This window comes from Coregonus lavaretus (genome assembly GCF_964263955.1).
Source record: "Coregonus lavaretus genome assembly, chromosome: 33".
Classification (NCBI taxonomy): Eukaryota; Metazoa; Chordata; class Actinopteri; order Salmoniformes; family Salmonidae; genus Coregonus; species Coregonus lavaretus.
In genome coordinates, this window is record NC_140020.1 from 26,177,599 (window position 1) to 26,190,253 (window position 12,655).

The 12,655-nt window shown below is 44.5% G+C and overlaps 1 protein-coding gene and 1 pseudogene across 2 annotated transcripts in view; one reads left to right on the forward strand and one right to left on the reverse strand.

Moving 5' to 3' along the window:
* The window catches only part of LOC311108119 (brain-enriched guanylate kinase-associated protein), a gene marked incomplete at both ends in the record, with an annotated part of 48,656 nt that extends 41,364 nt beyond the window's left edge, over window positions 1-7,292 (forward strand). The window contains 3 exons of the mRNA XM_084150756.1: window positions 3,261-3,368; window positions 3,641-3,721; window positions 5,799-7,292. Coding sequence (XP_084006882.1) covers window positions 3,261-3,368; window positions 3,641-3,721; window positions 5,799-7,292 — 1,683 coding nt within the window. The remainder of the gene's footprint in view (window positions 1-3,260; window positions 3,369-3,640; window positions 3,722-5,798) is intronic.
* A 2,084-nt stretch (window positions 7,293-9,376) lies between these two features.
* LOC311108393 (retinol dehydrogenase 14-like) lies at window positions 9,377-10,772 on the reverse strand (annotated as a pseudogene). The gene is made up of 3 exons: window positions 10,673-10,772; window positions 10,051-10,254; window positions 9,377-9,779 (listed from the first exon to the last, which is right to left on the reverse strand). The product of its transcript is annotated as a retinol dehydrogenase 14-like (transcript).
* Between the last annotated feature and the right edge of the window lie 1,883 nt (window positions 10,773-12,655).

The window sequence follows — 12,655 nt, forward strand, 5'->3', positions numbered from 1 at the left end:
GGGTGGCAGCATCATGCTTTGGGGGTGCTTTGCTGCAGGAGGGACTGGTGCACTTCACAAAATAGATGGCATCATGAGGAAGGAAAATTATGTGGATATATTGAAGCAACATCTCAAGACATCAGTCAGGAAGTTAAAGCTTGGTCGCAAATGGGTCTTCCAAATGGACAATGACCCCAAGCATACTTCCAAAGTTGTGGCAAAATGGCTTAACGACAACAAAGTCAAGGTATTGGAGTGGCCATCACAAAGCCATGACCTCAATCCTATAGAAAATGTGTGGGCAGAACTGAAAAAGCGTGTGCGAGCAAGGAGGCCTACAAACTTGACTCAGTTACACCAGCTCTGTCAGGAGGAATGGGCCAAAATTCACCCAACTTATTGTGGGAAGCTTGTGGAAGGCTACCCGACACATTTGACCCAAGTTAAACAATTTAAAGGCAATGCTACTAAATACTAATTGAGTGTATGTAAACTTCTGATCCACTGGGAATGTGATGAAAGAAATAAAAGCTGAAAGAAATCATTCTCTCTACTATTATTCTGACATTTCACATTCTTAAAATAAAGTGTTGATCCTAACTGACCTAAGACAGGGAATTTTTACTAGGATTAAATGTCAGGAATTGTGAAAAACTGAGTTTAAATGTATTTGGCTAAGGTGTATGTAAACTTCCGACTTCAACTGTCTATCTACCTCAATTACCTCGTACCCCTGCACATCGACTCGGTACTGGTACCCTGTGTATATAGCCAAGTTATCGTTACTTACTTTTTTTCTCTCTGCATTGTTGGGAAGGGCCCATAAGTAAGCATTTCACCGTTAGTCTACAAGTGTGACAAATAACATTTTATTTTATTTGGGTTTGTTTGGACAAAAATTGAACTAGCGAATTGGGAGGATGAGGTACAGGAGGCATAGTCGAAACAGTTTAAACTTCTGGAACAATTCAAAATCTCCAGTGATGATCAGGATCTTGCCTAATTCTGCCATCTTTATTCAAGGGAGTGCCAGAGCATCTTGGCAAGTGGCAAGGACAGTCTGCTTCAGTCAGAAGCCCCAGTCAGTTCAGTGGTACAGTGTAGAAGCACCTAGAAGATGCAACTGAATTTTTAACTGATGTGTGGATAATTCATTCTGGCGGTACCAGCTGAACACAATGCCAAGTTTTAGCACCATCTTGGTGGGCTTTCACCTAGTTTACTCACCTAGAGTTATAAATCTTCATGGTGAAGCCTGTAGACCCATAATTTCTGATAAATTGACTTGGCTGGAGAGAGAGAAGAATCGAGGCCACAGAGCTTTGGGGTACAGGTAGTCGTGAAAATGCAAAGGCTAATAGCACCAGAGGCTAATAGCGCCAGAGCCTAATAGTGCCAGAGGCTAATAGCACCAGAGGCTAATAGCGCCAGAGGCTAATAGCACCAGAGGCTAATAGCACCAGAGGCTAATAGCACCAAAGGCTAATAGCACCAGAGGCTAATAGCACCAAAGGCTAATAGCGCCGGAGGCTAATAGCACCAGACGCTAATAGCGCCAACAGGATGCTGTAAATCCTCTTAAATGTAACTAAATGTAATCGAAAATGTTATCTATGTCATCCTCAAAAGTATGTATCACGAGAGGGTCATAAACAATAACTAGTAATGCTGCATACTTTAAGAAACGTTACAATCTCATATGATGTATTTCCTATTCAACAGAACTGTATGAATAAGGCTTGAAATGACTTACATATTTTTCTAAATATAGTATAATCAATTTATAAAATAAGATTTCACCTTCCTTATAACTGTAAAATACATAAATTATTTGTATATTTAGTGTTAGAGAAAATTTGCATATTTTCTAAAGGTCTCTCTTGTTCAAAACGTCCACCCCCATTGCTGTGAATGTCTCACAGAGTTCTAACTTCGATTCCTGAACTCGTTAGGAACTCGCCTTTCATCTCATATTAATATTATCTGTCTATGACAAACAGAAAGTGTTTTTTGTTTAAAATCTATGAATTATTTTGTATTACTGGCTATTGTAGTATCTGAGGAATTATGACTTTGCTAACGTTTTCAAATGGTATCTGAGAGGATGTTTATTCAGCTTGGAGGGAGCATCTGGGGAGCAGTTTTGTGGGGACACCCCATAGAACAGAGGAAGTCTGTTGTGTGGAGACAGGTGATTGGTCTGTATGGGAAACCACCCATATTATGGTAAAGATTATAAATACTTGGTTGAGACAAAGGAGATCAGAACAAACATATTATTTTGGGTCGCTGTTCTCCAGATGCCTGCAGACGTCTGTAAACTTATGCTGAAATCTTGTGATATAAATAAAACTTTATAATCAAAGTACAGTGTAAGCGGACTCCTTGGTCTCACAGCAAAGATTAGCATTATTCTTTATAAACAACACTAGACATCGATCTCTGATTGTGCTACAGCGACGAAACAACACTCTCCTGCTGCGTTATGATGTAAGGATTTCATGCATATTGTTGTTAGTGGCTGTGACGTAGTGTTCTGCCAGGAGTTGATGGACGGTCGGAAGAGCGAATTAAATGGTAGGCGGGACATCCCAGTTTCAAGTGGTGTTAGATTTCACATCCTGCTTCACACAGGCAGAAGAGACATACTCCTGTGTTCATGAGAATCACGGCTACAGCTCAAGCAAGCCATTTAGATCTATGGTGTCCACATATCGATTTATAAGCGAAAATGTTGGTTGAACCGGTACCAGAACAGGGGACTTTACATCTAAGAGGTTAATAATAGCCCTAGTGGCTAACAAAAAAAAGGCATGATGGCTAAAAGGCAAATATTTCTTCTGAGTCTCAAGATTAAATAGTAATTCTGAATTAAGTACGTACATACATAATTACAGACGTTGGTTGATATGAAACTTTCAGTTGAACAATGAGAACAGTTACACTTCTGCTACTTTGTCATGTTGTCTGGAAGAGAGAGTGAACTTCTGCCGTTTCAGCCAGTTCAAGGTAAGATTGTCACGAGTTGAGGCCACTGAGAATTGTGTGTCCTGTGTGATCTGAGGCACAGAGAATGATGGAAAACTCTTGTATACCTTTAGACCATTTTAAGTTATGTGTGAGCAATAAAGCATGGTTACACATGATATGATTGTAGGCAAATATATGTAGGATATGGCATCCGGCTGGGTTCTCCTGCACTGCCAAGCCATGAAATCGAAGAAAAAACAACAATGTATTTGCAACATGAGTCTGACATGAGTCTTTGCTCTCCTTAGTCTCAGCACCATGACGACGAGAAGAGAGCCCTGAGCAGAGAGATCATCGTGCTCAACAACCACCTGATAGAAGCCAAGCTGACCATTGAGAAACTGAGGGAAGACAATGTAAGGGCACTCTATGGGGTCAGATCTATAGGTCATCAAAAGTATAGTCCCAACCCTCAAAGTGTATTGTAGCAACCTTAGTGTACAACACCTATCATCTTCGCCAAGAGTTTTGGAGCTCTTTATATAAGGTGTTGGACTGACAGACACCTGAGTTCAAGTCCCGGTCCTGGCTCATCCTTGAATTCAATGCAGTGTGTTTCTTTAGAAAATATGATTTCTTTAGAGCATGTTTTCTTCTAACACATTCTAACACTGTCTCTGTCCTGTAGGATCTGTACAGGAAGGACTGTAACCTGGCTGCCCAGCTGCTCCAGTGCAACAAGTCCCACTACAGGACCCAGCTCTCTGAGGTGAGTCCTCCCCCAACCACAGACATATAATTACTTGAACAGCCACATTGATTGTACTCATGAGTCCAGTCAAATTGCAGTGGTTTAGTAATTATATGTATGTCCCCAACTTCTTTGCCTATCAGACCTGGGCTCAAATAGTACTTTATTTTCTCTGGGATCAAATAGTACTTTATTTTCTTTCAAACTTTAAGCGCTTGGTTGAGCTTGCCCACAGTGACAGATAGGCAGGATTTGACCATTGGGGATTTTTCTACTAGCTCCATTGCGCCTGGCAAGGGCAATCTTGCACAGCTAAAGTATTTGAAAGAAAAGTAATACTATTTGAACCCAGGTCTGCTGCTGCCTATTATCAACATACTACACCGGCTAAGCTAAAGCTAATGCTAAGCTAAAGCTACGGTCTTACGACTTCCTCAACCCCAGCCGTTGGATGGTGTTAGTGAAGCTACACAGGGAGGGAAATTCACTTGGATAAAAATCCCCAGGAGATAAAACAACCCTCTTCCTTTATCTAAGCAGCTGAATCCTCCTGACTTGAGGTATGGGCACGATTTGCAGTGCTGCAAATATTAGCACAAGTCTTGATCCATTCACATCGATCAATGCATGAGCCAGGATTACGGGATTAAAACCTGGGCCCTCGCTGAAATAGTTCCAAACTTCCAATACATCAACAATACGAATCATATGGTGATTACTCCACTGATGGATTGCTTATGAGGTAAATGTTTGACAGTGATTAACAATGGAACGATACAGGTACATTATGTGACAGGTAGGTGAGTAATTGATGGAAGGTTGCAAAGCGCTAAGACACTAACCGCTAACTATATGCATAAGGAGATGGAGATTTGATTATGCCCAACAGTGCCCATGCTGCTTTGTTTTCCAACGGGAGAGGAACGAGCGAGTATTGATGAGTGTGTTAGTGCCAGGGCAGAATGGCAAGGCTTTCCGCAGGATCAGCTCTGGGCCTCCTGCCCGGCCCGCGTGGCAAGAGCAGATTTTAAAGCTGGCACGTTGCCTATACTGTTAAAAAATGCCTCACCACATTTGGCACCATGCGCCTGAATGGAAATATCAATGCAAACACAATTCATCCGTTACGTAATGGTCATAAAGTAGTGCTGTGTGTGTGTGTGTGTGTTGTTACTATATGGAGTGAAAGAAACAGATAAACTGATGACACCTTGGGCATATACTGTCCACTGCTGCAATGGGGTCAAAGGTTATAGATCTACTTATGTCCTCCAGCCTGTTTGTTTGTGGGCTGGAGAGTAATCAAAAGGTTATTGATGGAGTGTGGTCCAACACAGTGAAATGATGCATCACTTTCCAGCCATGATTGAAGTGCGTTAGTCACTTGCTCCACTGCATAACAAGCATGAAGGGTCTTTAAAGTAAATGGGCCAATCTTTTGAATACCTTGTTCATAGCCGCGGGAAGTAGTGCACTAATATTTCCCCAAATTAGTGCACTAGGCCTTTATTACTCCTGTAGGAGAGGAGAAGAATACTTGCTAGGAGAGCGGGGAGACCCCCCCCCCCACACCCCCTGTCGACAAACTATTTCCACAGCACCCCATCCCAGAATATCTTCCCGCGGCCATGACCTTGTTATAACTGCAGTTGAAAATGATGTTCTAAACCATATCTAAATATCTCATGGTAATTGGGTATTTACATTGGTTAAAGCGAATGTGTGATACAACTGCTATGAAAGGATGTTTGCACAAGTGTTCAGCTTTGTCTTGGCTCCTATTAGCCATGAAGCTATAATTAGCTAGTTCTTGTTGCTATGGAGAGGCAGAGGCAACAGCAACATATCAAACTAATAATATTTAGCATCCATGAAATAACTCCAGGTTCCACCTCCCCAGTTATAGTTTTCAGTTTCATGTCTGATCTCCATATGGTGCCATTATCAATATGTTGTTGCGAATGTGTGAAAATAATGTTTGTATATTCTGTTTCCTAATTTTTTTCCTTTTCCAAGAACTGCCATGCATTAATCTCACGGTCTGTCTCTGTATCACTTTTATCTATACCTCACTGTCTCTCTCTCTCTTTCTCAGTTGCCTGCTGAATTCCAGGAACGCGTGACCATGCACATGGAGGGTACACCTCTTTGCCACTCCGTCCCCTCCTCCGTCATTGCCAAGGTGCTGGAGAAGCCCGACGAGGTCTGCAGCGGCAGCCAAGCCTCCAGCTCGCCTAGCCCCCAGCCCCAGGACCAAGGCTTCCTCCTGGACACCCTGGACAGAGGTGAGCGCCTGGGCCTCCGGGCGGCCTACAAGTCAGACCTGTACAGCAGCGACACGGCTCTGTACTGCCCGGTCGATCAGAACCGTGAGCGCAGGCCAAGCATGGACCTCCATGGCCAGAGGAAGCTGCTCTACGGGCCCCAGACCTCCACAGATAGTAACCCAGAGGAGGGTCCCTTGTTGGGGCTGAGGTCTGGCTTCTCCCAGGAGTGCTTTGCCAAGTTCCCCACCTCTCTGGGCCCCACCTCAGGCAGCTCCTACTCCAGCTTCAGCGGAGGGGGTTCGGACGACAACAAGGGCAACGGCCCACCCAGCAGCACGGCCTCCTCTCCCCACCACCACTCCCTCTACATGGACTGGAGGAATGGGGGAGACTATGAGAGGAAGAGTGACTCCTCCTGGGAGAGGGACAGTCCCGGTGGTGGCGGCTTCGCCAAAGTCCACACTGTCTTCCAGCAGGCCGGCGAGCATGGCGGAGCACACCACCAGAACGGCAGCTCGCCTGTCTACAGCCGCACCATGTCCTCATGCTTCAGCGAGCCCTACGAACCCCTCCCTCCTTCCTCCTCGCCAAGCGTTGTCTATGGAGACAGCCGCCGCGGCAGCACGCTGGTGCCCGAGGAGGAGGAGCTGATTGGCCGCTGGAGGCAGCTGAGTGTGGAGGACCTGAGCGCCCACTCGTACCACTCGCCCGGCCGGGCCTCGCCCTACAGCTTCTCAGAGCAGCACTTCTCAGTTCGGCCCGCCAAGATCCGCCTGGGACCCCTCTACAGCAGCTTCCAGGAGGGGGCAGACTACTACCACCAGGGAGGGGTAGGACCCATCATGGAAACCCCGGTGTGCTTCTCCACGCCCAGCCCCCAGTGCAGCCCTGTGGGGGGCCTCCGTCAGTCCCATCAGTCCCACAGCCAGCAGGCCCACCAGACCCATCTCTACCGGGGCAAGGAGGACAGCCAGGAGTCAGAGCACAGCCACTACCACTCAGCGAGCTCCAAGGACAGGGAGGGCAGCGTTGGTGTAGCAGGGGCCGTGGGAGGAGGTGGAGGGCAGAACAAGGAGTACGAGGACGTCAGCCCAAACAGCTCCACTGAGTCCCTAAACCAGAGGTCCCTGGAGATGGCTGCCGAGCTGCAGCAGCACTACCAGTCCGAGATGCAGCACCCTTCGCCTCCCCAGGGCAGTCCACCACCGCCCCCGCTACCACCTTGTCCCCCTCCCCCGCAATACCAAACATTTGGCACGTTAGGACTCTCCAGAAAGGACAGTCTCACCAAAGCCCAGCTGTATGGAACACTTCTGAACTGAGAGAGGAAGGGATTCTCGTCCTCTGACTTACTGGTATTTCTCTTTCTCCATCTCTTTCCCTGGTGGGATGTGAGGTGAGAGGTCTTGGTGAATCCAGCAAAACACATTGATTAGTGTGAGTCTAGCTGTTCAGTTGAAGGACATTCATTTAGATAGGACATGTGGAAGATACAGTAGGTTAAGCATGAATTCATCAGATTGTTGCCACAGCTGTGACAAACTGACAAAAGTGTGTTTCGTATCACTACAATGAATGTGTAAGATTGTCTGGGTCAGGTGAATTGACAATTAATTACTGTGCCAAATGAGTGAGGACTATAGGAAAAGACTGCTACCTTTGGTACATTTGGTACATAAAACAGTTGCTCCATGTGGATAAAGGAAGTATTTCAAGTATAAATATATTTAATTACAACTACAATAAATTAGTGTTCAAATATATATTTTGTATGTAGCTGCATTCAAAAGAAAGTATAAAACTGATGATTGTAAAGAAATTACTACAATTCCATCAGATGTGAACACCAACACATTGTAAATATGTCTGGTTAAGAGCATCTGCCAATCAATGGAATGTTAAAGATTCAGAAGGCTGTCAAAACTGCACATTATGATTTGTTTATTTTCAATCACAGGCTGAAAACTGTGCTGCATTTGTGCAGAGTAAAATATGTATGACCAATGGGGCATGGGTCCATTGATTAGTTCAGTTTTTGCTTTGACAGGATTTTTAAATATCCAGAGCACTTAAAAAGACCGCTCTGTATATATTATTTTGTTACCGATGGACTTCTTTTGAGATGTAAACATTTGTCTTACCCGTTGATGTTAGTTTTGCTCTATAACCCTTGGAGAAGTTTTGCTGTCCCACTCTACCTCAGATTCCCATGCCCATACCCCCATCAAGCAACCACAATCCTGTTTCTATCACACAATGATGCATGTTTCTATATTTCTGTTGTGTTTCATTTAACCTAATAAAGCACAAACTACGCATTTAGATGCTCCAAGGTTTGCTAAACTGTTTTAGTGTTGGTGTGTGTGTGGGAGATAATAATTATGTCATTAGATTGCAGAAACACTATTGTTTTAAAAGCATTCAAATCAAACTGTGTGTGCGCACATACACACGTAGAGAAATTATCTTTGGATTGTCGACTATTTTGTCAATGTATAGCATAAGCCATACCTCCGCATTGACATTCAAAACGCACTCCCCTCTCTCACTCACTCTGGAGCGAAAAGGGAATTACTTGAGAGATTACATCTATCCAGAGGAGGGAGCCACCACAGCATCAACATCACAACATCATCCAACTGAATCTGAATCTCATTGTAAACTTTATTGTTCCCGTCCATCCGTTCACAGCAGAAGGCAACGCATTTACAATTCAAACACTTCATGAGAGGAAAACTGGATTAGGCAACACAACACAACCAGTCCCCTATCCCTTTTTCCCACTGCCAAATGCATGATGCAGTATGCATGAGCTTAGCTGCCTTAGCATTTATATACAGCTGGTGAACTAGATACCCATTTGCTTGCTTTTCAAACCACCCTGGGGATATTTCGATAGCACTATAACCAAACATGTAAGCACTCGTTAAAAGCAAATATGACAGTCCAGCTTCCCTTTGATAATCACTACTAGAAATTAGCTCCCCTCCACTTTGATTGTGTGAACTTGTGATTCAGTGAACACTGTTGAAGAAAGTACAGTACATATAGTCTAGTAGGTTCCTATGGGAACTGGGATACTTAGTTACACATTCATGGAACACTGCATGTAGACATTTTCAATGGATCTTCTCTGTTTCACAGGCACATTGCTCACATTATTAGTACTCTCGGCATGCACAGCTCCAATCCCACTCCCACTCCATCCACACAATATTTGCACATCTCTCACAGATGCGCATACACACACACACCACGGTTAATTAAAAACAGTGGGAACTTTACCCACTGATCCCAGTTCCAATGAAATCCCTAACAGTCTCAATCAATCATCCCCCAATTCACTTGATTCACAGGGAAAAGTCTCTCGGATCGTCTCTAGAAGAGAGTCTGGATCCCAGCTCTCTTATTGAGACTTGATCCCCACCATGCTTTCACTCAGGTCCCACAGCCTCTTGGCCGCGTGATCGTCCGTTGCCTTGGGCATCAGCTCCTCCTCCTCACAGTTAGCGAAGCACTTCCCCGCCACACCCTCCACGTCGGGCAAACACGCCTGGTAGAGCGGCTTCTGAGCGCCCTCCAGTGGGCTCTTGAAGAAGGCCAGTGAGGCCAGGTAGAAGAGAGGTTTTGCCAGGAAGGGGATGTGGATGTGCCTCCCCAGCCTGGTCCTCACGATGCCTGGGGTGAGTGCATTGACCGTGACCCCCGTGATGCCCTCGTCTTCCAGGCACCGGGCCAGCTCACGGGTGAAGAGAAGATTAGCCAGCTTGCTCTGGCTGTAACAGAACGCTTTGTTGCAGCTGCTCTCACTGTAGTGGTAGTGGAAGTAGAACATTTTATTATCCCTCAAGGAGAAAATCATCCATAGAAACACAACAGACATTACACAAGGGTTGTATTCATAAGGCACCAAATGGAAGAAAACTGACTGAAACAGGAAAGGACTAATCTGAACTCTTGTCAAATAAGAAACTATAGTTTTTTCATTTTCCTTTGCAAACTGGTTTGCTACGGTGTGTACTAATGAATAGGACCCAGGTAAAAACACAATATACACAACATAACATGAACAAACCACACCTGTTGAGGTCTTCGAAAGTTGATGCTGCCATACTTGTAGAGCTTGGAGGAGACCACCACCACCAGCTGGGGGAGGATCGCTTGAGAAGGTCCAGGAGGAGGTAGGTGGTTGATCCCAGCTGCATCTTGAAACCCTCCTCAGTCTTGGTGTAGGGACACTGGTAGATGCCTTCGTTGTTGATGAGCAAGTAAACTTTTTGTTCTCTCTAATGGGGGGAGACAGAGGCACACATATTGTATGATTAGCAGAGGGGCTTTGTTTAATGGTGGCTGGATGACTGTGTCATGTTGGTCTCTATATATCTCAATCTCTATCATTTGTAATAAACTACAATCAATACAAGTGATTTCCAGTGAAGGAATTGTAATAAGAATAACTAATCCCAGTACTGAATTTATTTCAAACTGAATTGATGTTGTTAGCTTGTAAACAAGTACAAAGTGACTGTGTACGCACGTGACTGTTTCAGCACGTTGGACAGCTCACCATGGCGCACTTTGAAAGGTGACCTTTATTATAAAACACTGGAGGTTGTGCAGCTTCCCGGCCATGGCCTTCCCTATGCCACTGTTTGCTCCGGTCACAATGACTGTCTTTCCCCCCGATCAATCGGTCGGGTACCGGAGCAACTCTACCACTTTCTTCCGGGGGAAAACATTTGGCGGACAATGAGCAAGATTCCACCAACGACAACAGTGGCCACAAGAATCGCAGCTGACATTTCAGCGAGGACTTTAGGTTTCACTTACAAAACATATATGCTTGAGCTAGGAAGAACAACAACAACAACATCCACAAGCCTTTGCAGTGTTTTCACATGGCCATGTCCTGGTGACACCATGCTACATAAGAAATAGTCGCACCCTGATGGTAGACAATGGTCTGTATTTGTATTGTATTTATTATGGATCCACATGGTAGCAGCTACTCTTCCTGGGGTACAGCGAAATTAAGGCAGTTATACAATTTTAAAAACATTACAGTACATTTCACAACAGATTTCACACATATTAAGTGTGTGCCCTCAGGCCACTGCTGTACTACCACATATCTACAACACAAAATCCATGTGTACATGTGAGTATAGTGCATATTATCATGTGTGTATGCATGTGTCTGTGCCTGTGTGTGTGTCTCTTCACAGTCCCCGCTGTTCCATAAAGTGTATTTTTATCTGTTTTTTAAATCAAATTTTACTGCTTGCATGAGTTATTTGATATGGAATAGAGTTCCGTGTAGTCATGGCTCTATGTAGTACTGTATGCGTCCCATAGTCTGTTCTGGACTTGGGGACTGTGAAGAAATGTCATGTGGCGTGTCTTGTGGGGTATGCATGGGTGTCCGAGTTGTGTGCTAGTAGTTTAAACAGACAGCTCAGTGCATTCAACATGTCAATACTTCTCACAAACACAAGTAGTGATGAAGTCAATCTCTCCTCTACTTTGAGCCAGGAGAGATTGACATGCACATTATTAATGTTAGCTCTCCGTGTACATTTAAGGGCCAGCTGTGCAGCCCTGTTCTGGGCCAATTGTAAGTCTGTCTTTGTGGCACGTGACCACAGGACTTGACAGTGGTCCAGGTGCAACAAAACCAGGGCCTGTAGGACCTGCCTTGTTGATAACGTTGTTAAGAAGGCAGAGCAGCGCTTTATTATGGGCAGACCTCTCCCCATCTTAGCTACTGTTGCAGCAATATGTTTTGACCATGACAGTTTACAATCCAGGGTTACTCCAAGCAGATAATTCTTCTCAACGTGCTAAATTTCCAATAATTAGTTGAGGTTTAGTGAATGATTTGTCCCAAATACAATGCTTTTAGTTTTTGAAATAATTAGGACTAACTTATTTCTTGCCACCCATTCTGAAACTGACTGCAGCTCTTTGTTAAGTGTTGCAGTGATTTCACTTGCTGTGGTAGCTGACGTTGTCACGATCGTCGGATATAGAGGACCAAGGCGCAGCGTGGAAGGTGAACATACTTATTTATTAAATGATACACGAACAAAACAACAAATCGATACGTGACGTCCACAGGTGCAAAACACAAACCAACACGGAACAAGATCCCACAAACACTGTGGGAAAACCACCTGACTAAATATGGTTCCCAATCAGAGACAACCAGCAACAGCTGATACTCGTTGCCTCTGATTGAGAACCACTCTGGCCAACATAGATATACAAAAACTAGACTAGACACAACGAGCACAAAACATAAACTCCACACACCCTGGCTCAACTTAAAAGAGTCCCTAGAGCCAGGGCGTGACAGACGTGTATAGTGTCGAGTCATACATAGACACACAGGCTTTACTCAGAGACAGTGGCATGTCATTAGTAAAGATTGAAAAAAATAAGGGGCCTAGACAGCTGCCCTGGGGAATGACTGACTCTACCTGGATTACGTTGGAGAGGCTTCCATTAAAGAACACCCTCTGTGTTCTGTTAGACAGGTAACTCTCGATCCACAATATAGCAGGGGATGTAAAGCCATAACACATACAGTACCAGTCAAAGGTTTGAACACACCTACTCATTCAAGGGTTTTTCTTTATTTTTACTATTTTCTACATTGTAGAATAATAGTGAAGACATCAAAACT